Source organism: Molossus molossus, unplaced genomic scaffold (genome assembly GCF_014108415.1).
Source record: "Molossus molossus isolate mMolMol1 unplaced genomic scaffold, mMolMol1.p scaffold_m16_p_1, whole genome shotgun sequence".
Classification (NCBI taxonomy): Eukaryota; Metazoa; Chordata; class Mammalia; order Chiroptera; family Molossidae; genus Molossus; species Molossus molossus.
In genome coordinates this window covers 203,482,656-203,489,537 of record NW_023425344.1, presented here as the reverse complement: position 1 = coordinate 203,489,537, position 6,882 = coordinate 203,482,656, and the positions used below count along the sequence as shown (strand labels likewise).

At 45.2% G+C, this 6,882-nt stretch overlaps 1 protein-coding gene across 1 annotated transcript in view; it reads right to left on the bottom strand.

The window, feature by feature from the left end:
- Positions 1-2,660: 2,660 nt before the first annotated feature.
- Positions 2,661-6,882, bottom strand: part of MAP2K1 (mitogen-activated protein kinase kinase 1) — a 75,692-nt gene continuing 71,470 nt past the window's right edge. The window contains exons 9-11 of the mRNA XM_036259405.1: positions 4,752-4,813; positions 4,381-4,426; positions 2,661-3,683 (exon numbers count right to left, since the gene is read on the bottom strand). Of these exons, the coding sequence (XP_036115298.1) occupies positions 3,570-3,683; positions 4,381-4,426; positions 4,752-4,813 (222 nt within the window). The 3' untranslated portion in view covers positions 2,661-3,569. The remainder of the gene's footprint in view (positions 3,684-4,380; positions 4,427-4,751; positions 4,814-6,882) is intronic.

The window sequence follows — 6,882 nt, the reverse complement described above, 5'->3', positions numbered from 1 at the left end:
GATAGTTTTGCAATGAAAAGCCTTAAGATAAACATTTTGGGGGTCTAATTTAAAATATGAGCGTGGGTTTTTAAGAGCTAGAAAACTGACTATGAATTCTAGCCCTACCACTCTCTGCTTGTCCTCGCACATCTTGGCAACTCTCACTTTCCCGTCTGTAAAATGAGGGTATTCATCCTTGCTTTAGCAATTTTTACAGGTACTGTGAGATGCTAATGAGATATTTAAAAACCCAACTACTGCCCTGGCCGGTTTGGCTCAGCGGTTGGAGCCTCGGCCTGCGGTACAGAGAGACCCGGGTTCGGTTCCCGCTAAGGGCATGTACCTCGGTTGCAGTTTGTCCCCGGCCCTGTTCGGTGGTGCGGGTGGCAGCCACTCGATGTGTCCCTTCACATCGATGTTTCTCTCTCTCTCTCTCTCTCTTCCTCCCTCTCCCTCCCGCTATATCTGAACAAAAAATGGAAAAATGTCCTCGGGTGAGGATAAGAAAAATAAAAAATAAAATAAAAAAATAAAAACCCAACTACTGTCGGTGTTTCAGTAAGAAATTTGAGGAGGAATTTGTCACAAGGAACTCAAAACACAGCAAGACTGATGCAGGGGGCATCAGAATGAGATCTTTGTTAGTATTTACTGGAAAATAATTTTTTGCCTTTGGGTGTGAATAGAGAAATTTAAAAACACCCCTCAAGCCCTGGCCAGTCTGGCTCAGCGGTTGGAGCATTGGCCCATGGACCAAAGAGTCCTGGGTTCGATTCTGGTCAAGGGCACGTACCTCAGTTGCAGTTTGGTCCCTGGTCCTGGTTGGGGTGGTGCGGGAAGGAGGCAGCCAATCAATGTGTCTCTCATATCAATGCTTCTCTCTCACTCTCGCTGCCCCACCCCACCCCCATCTGAAGATAAATGGGAAAATATCCTTGGGTAAGGATTTAAGAAATTAAATTAAAACACCCCCTCAAAAGATATTGAGCATGAAAGCATTCAGCTCCAGATTTTAGACTTCAAGTTACACCACTCTTTCCTTCTCAGATGGAATTTGCCCTGTTTTAATGAGACATTCTCAGTAGTAGTTGCATTTTTTCTGTTAACAAAAGACAGTATGAGGAAGGTATGGGTCTTACACCTCAGCCTGAATGTTTATGTCAAAATTGTGTAAATTAGTCTGTTGACTTAGCACAGTTATTAGCCTCAGCAAGAAAGAAATTATTGACTGACTAAAGCACAGTATATAACACTGACCAGTTTTTAAAATCCTGGCTGTATTTTTTTTTTTTATCCTCACCCGAGGACATTTCTTCCATTTTTCGTTCAGATAGAGTGGGAGGGAGGGAGAGGAAGAGAGAGAGAGAAACATTAACGTGAAAGGGACACATCGAATGGTTGCCACCCGCACAACCCATCCAGGGCCAGGGACAAACTGCAACCGAGGTACGCGCCCTTAGCGGGAACCGAACCCGGGTCTCTCTGGACCGCAGGCCGATGCTCTAACCACTGAGAAAACCAGCCAGGGCTTTTTTTTTTTAATCCTCACCCAAGGACACTTTTGCATTTATCTTTAGATAGAGGGAAGGAGAGAGGGAGGAAGAGAGAGCGAGAAACATCAATGCGAGAGAGACACACTGAGTGGCTGCCACCCACATGACCCCAACCGGGGACAAACTGCAACCGAGGTACGTGCCCTTATCGGGAACTGAACCAGGGACTTTCCGGTCTGCAGGCTTACGCTCTAACCGCTGAGCCAAACCAGCCAGGGCAAATCCTGGCTGTATTTCAAGCTCTGGTAGATCTGGAGTGGAATTACCTGCTCAGGAGATTTACCCAAATTCTACTTTTAATTTGAAAACAAAATAGGCTTTTTATTTTTAAATATACAGAGTGGGGCAAAAGTAGGTTTACAGTTGTTTGTATGGAAAATAATTCAATAATGAATAAATAATAATATAAGAATAAACTGTTTTGTGTATTCACAACTGTAAACCCACTTTTGCCCCATCCTGTATATTTACTTTGGCTTTCTATAACCTGCCCTCTCAAAAGAAGAAAATGAGGTCTGAAGAGGTGCTGACCAGGCAGCCTCACATGGACCTCAAGTTCCAAAAGTCACTTTTCAGAGAAAAAAAGGGTACCAGTGGCCAGCTGGGACATGGCTTTGTTTTTTGTGACCTCACTGCCATCTCACAGGCTTAACAAAACCAACCCCAGGCACATTCCTCTCTCCAGAAAGGTTTAGTTAAGTGTAACTAGTGAAAGAGGGGAAACCATTGCTCAGTGGAGCAAAGCAGCATGGACAGACCGTCCCAAGTGGAGACTCCAAGGCCAGCCAGACACTGCTGACCACCAGTAAGGCGCCCCTGTGAGCATGCTGGCCACCCCGCCAACCAACCCCGACCTACTGCTTCTCCCTTATATAGAGATAGAAAGAACAGATGGGATCTATTTACAGGTCCACAGGAAAGGTGGTTGGAAGATTCACAGATAAGGGTACTTGCTGAGAAGAGTTGGACAAAGTCCAAAGATTGGAATTTCAGGAAGCCCCATTATTCCAAAGCACTGAACTTGCCCTCTCGGGGGCATTTCTGCCTTCCAGCACCCCCTTCCTGTCTTTGCCTTTCCCCTCACAATAACACTTGGTGAAATCATCTGATTTCTTGCGTACTAGAGACAGTGAATATAGTATATTTATTAGAATAAGAGATTAGATTTGTTAAACATTTGGAATAAAATGGTTAAAATGATTTTCATACAATTTTTAGGCACTATGCACACTGTTGTTTACAATAGCATCAGTACTTGGATTTGGGGAAAGATAAATCTCATACGTTTTAATGCCTTAATACACTTGTAATATTCAAATCAACTCCATCATTTTAGAAACACTAATCCAAACTTAAAGAGACAAATACCACTAAATATCCCACACAGTATATTTAAAAATAAATATAGAAATATAACCAGAAGTCTACTAATCAGAGTAGACAAACTGGTGAAGCCCCAATTATCATGGCAGTGAAGGGCTGTGACTAGATTTTGATGGAAATTGCTGAATTCTACACCAAAAGCAAAAACATATTATGACATACACTTTCTGATGCTCATTTTCATAGCAGCAAAGCATGCTTCACATGCATTGCCTGTGAAGGATCTTACAAGGCTCCTTCCTCAAGTAGAAGGTAGGTAGGCCCAGCATGAATGAAGTACCACCAAGTGTCAAAGAATCCCCCAAATACAGGCAGCCAGCCAATCACGGTGAGGGGAGAGCAGTGCAATTTTCAGTAAGAATAACTACCCACAGTCACCAAAGCTTCACTGTAATTCAATGTTGCGCATGTTTTGATCACTGACATACACAAAAATAGCCCCAAGCACAAAGCCAATCCACTTAGGGGAATAATAATAGTAAGAATAAAGACAGTAATATTAAAAATGACACGAATAGAATTTTGGCACATGCTATGTTCTTCATCCTTTGTCATAGGTGAAATGCATGAACAGAGGCATGTGGAAGAGGCCCGAAAGCAACATGACACGCCACTGGGCAGAAGACTCGCTCTTTGCTGTTTCCCAAGCACTTAGATACCAGCCGCGTGTGTTGGTGTGCTGGGCTGGTTAAGGCCGATGGTGGAGCAGAGCCAACCTGCAAAATCCACTTCCTCAGCATCAGATCTCTTGATAAAAGCATGAACCTGCATGTGAAGAAACAGAGGAAGTAATGTTAAAAAACCACCAAGAAGGACAATTTCAAGAGTCCTGGTAGGTCTAAAGCTTGTGCCACACTTGGAAGGAGCTCCTGGAGCCTGCCCTTCAGCAGCAGTGGCGGCCAGGAAAACAGGGCCAGCTGAAGACAAAAGACCAGCTGTGCCTGGCTCTGCCAATTACACCAGCTGTGAGGCCTTGGGCAACTAGCTCAGTTCTCTGAGCCTTCTCTCTCTCGAGCTATGAAATGGGGATAGCAGCTCTGCCTTCAGTGCCGTAAGGAACGGATGGACTTGAAAGTGCATGTTACACTGTACAGGCTCTACAAGGCATTTAAGCTAAAATATTTATATTATTACTTCCCAACTCCTCCCTCTACCACCACCACCACACAAGAGGAAGCAAGTGGAGAGCAGCTTGGGGAGAGTAACGAATGTAAGGTGAGCCAGTCAGTAGTAGAAAAAGACCCTGTTCCCATGACTCCCTGGGGCTGCAGGGCCTCCCCAGTTTCTCTTTTAAACTGATAGGAGGTCAGGAGACTGATATCTGGTATCCTGCAGCAGGGGCAGCTGAACTGCAGTGCTCAAGGCAGAGCAGGAGGGAATGGACTCAGGAAGTACTGGATGGAAGACTGACAGAGAACATGAATAAACAGGTAGTATGAGAATCTGAAATAAATGGACTTACCATGAGTTGCTTCAAATCTGCTCTCTCTGCAGGATTTTTTATTAAGCTTAAAGGAAGAAAGAACATGAGAGCTATTGCCTGGAGCTGCTTCTAACTCCAATTACTTATGTTTGCTTGCCTGCTGGCCCTCCCTCCCCACATCCTATAGGCTCTGAGGAGTGCCTGAGCCTTATTCACCTTCCTGTTCTTAGCCAATGTCATGCCCATGGTAGATTAATTAATACTTGCTGAAGTGAGGTCAAAAGGCAATATGCCAATCTCTGTAGAGCAAGTACCAAAAGCAGCAGCTACTTTACTGGCTGCAGTTGTCAGGTGGGGTAGGAGCCTGACAACAATGGGATACTCTTCCAGATAACAAGGAGCCAGCTTACCATTTATTCACAAAATCTTGAAATTCCAGACTGAATACTCCACTGGGCAGTTTTGGAGGAGGCTGCAAATACATGTCAACACATAAGAATTGTTTGGCTTCCTGCCCTGGCTGGTGTGGCTCATTTGGTTGGAGCATCATCTCATACACAGAAAGGTGGAAGGTTCAATTCCCAGTCAGGGCACATAACTGGGTTGCAGGTTTGATCCCCAGTCAGGGTATGTACAAGAGGCAACTGATTAACGTTTCTCTCTCTCTCCTCCTTCCTTTCTCTCAAATCAATAAAATGCATATGCTCAAATGAGGAAAGAAATATAAATAGATAAGTAAAAACATTTAATTAAAAAGAAAAAGAAATGTTTGACTTCCTGCCTCAGCCATCTCTCCTCCCCACCCCTGCCTCTGGGCAGTGCTACCCTTATCCAGTCAAGGAAAGGCCATAGGTAGGAGGCCAGTGGCTGGCTGCTGGGTCACTGGTAGAACCATCAGTCTCAAACCACAGTCAGAGCCACACATGTATATAGTTACTTTACAAATCACTAATCCTCTTGAGCCTCAGTTTACCCTGCTATGAAAGGGGGGCCTCATGGCCCTTTCCAGCTCACACTCTACGACAATAAATCTTGGAGCATGGCATGGAAACAACCAGCAATTACTAGTAACAGCAGCTAGGGGCATATGGAAACCACCAGGCATAGCCAGTTCAGACAGCACCTGTGAAAGTCAAAGAAGGCTAACTAAATAAAATGTATATCCCCTTTCTAAGCCCTGAAGGAACAGAGAAAGGTTAATAAAACATTAACTGGCAGAAGGCTGGGTCTGGAAGAAATGTTAGCTGCATGCTCACTCTAGGAATGAGGCTATTTGCAGGCATCAGAGCAAGAACACTGGCCACAGCTCTTGTTTTCTGAGAGTGCATGGTGGACATCACTCAAGGCTACAAAGGGCAAGGCCCTACAGCGCCCTGCTCCTGTGCTCCACACAGCTCAGGAAATGTGACCCATCCATGTGACCTGTGCTGGGGCTGTGTGCAGCTTTCTTGTGAGCTGACCCCCAGAACCTGTCCAGGATGCCATTACTCTGATGTGTTACCCAAATAAACAGGTGGTTCAAGACTAAAAATTAAATACTGACACTAACAAAAATGTCTAGCCTAGCCCTCTTTCCCTGAATGCATTGTAAGAAGAGCAGGTGAATAAGCCTGGTCTGAGGCGTAGTACTAAAACCTAGCTCTTAGACTGACCCTGCAGACTGTCTCTGCTGCTGAGGGGGCTATGAAGGGAGCATTTGAGGGTGAAAGCAGCAACTTGGCCTCCAGAGGCCAGTGCAGTACTGAGCAGGAGGGGGCCAGGCAGGGGAGGAACTGTGCAGCAGCAGAGCATGAGGTGCATGCATGTCACCATGCAACCCAGCCTCCTGGGAGGTCAGGGTGGGAAGCTGGGGGTTGGGAGGCATAGGTAGTAAGAAAGGAATACCACTAGTTGGGAAGAACCTAAGCCACTTTCATCCTGGAGTCTCAGTTTCCTTGCCTGTATGAAGAGGTAACAAAACCAATTGGACCCACCTGAGCAGTGCTTGGAGAAATTATTAGGAGAATGTGCAAATACGGAAGAAAGCAGTGCACACTAGGCGACTGGCAGCTGCATATATAACCTCAGGCCATCTCTTCCCTTTACTTGGCTCCCACCTAGCACCACTCAGCTTAGGTCCCAGCAGTAGAAGATGGCTTTCCTGAGTACCACAAATGCAATGCACATGGCCTTTCCTGAGTCGTTAAGCAGCCAAGATCAGATCCTGAACTACTTTTCTATGTCCCATGGTACTGAGCTTAAAGTTGTACAGTCAGGAAAGAGAGGTCAATTAACCTCCCTAGTAGACTGAACCAGTGGCAGTAATTTATTAACTACTGAGTGTACCAGGCCCTTCTCTGTTGAGTTTGTAATAGGTAAGGGGATCTTTTTGAGCCTTCTGGGATCTGGTTTTAGAGAACAGTAAGAAACTGAAAAGTTATTTCACTAGTCTCTTGAGGAAGTAGAAAATAGGATGATGCCCTTTACCATACATTCCAGTTGAATAAGGGACCTTCAACTGCCTCCCAAACATGCCAGAGCTTATCCTTATCATCCACTACC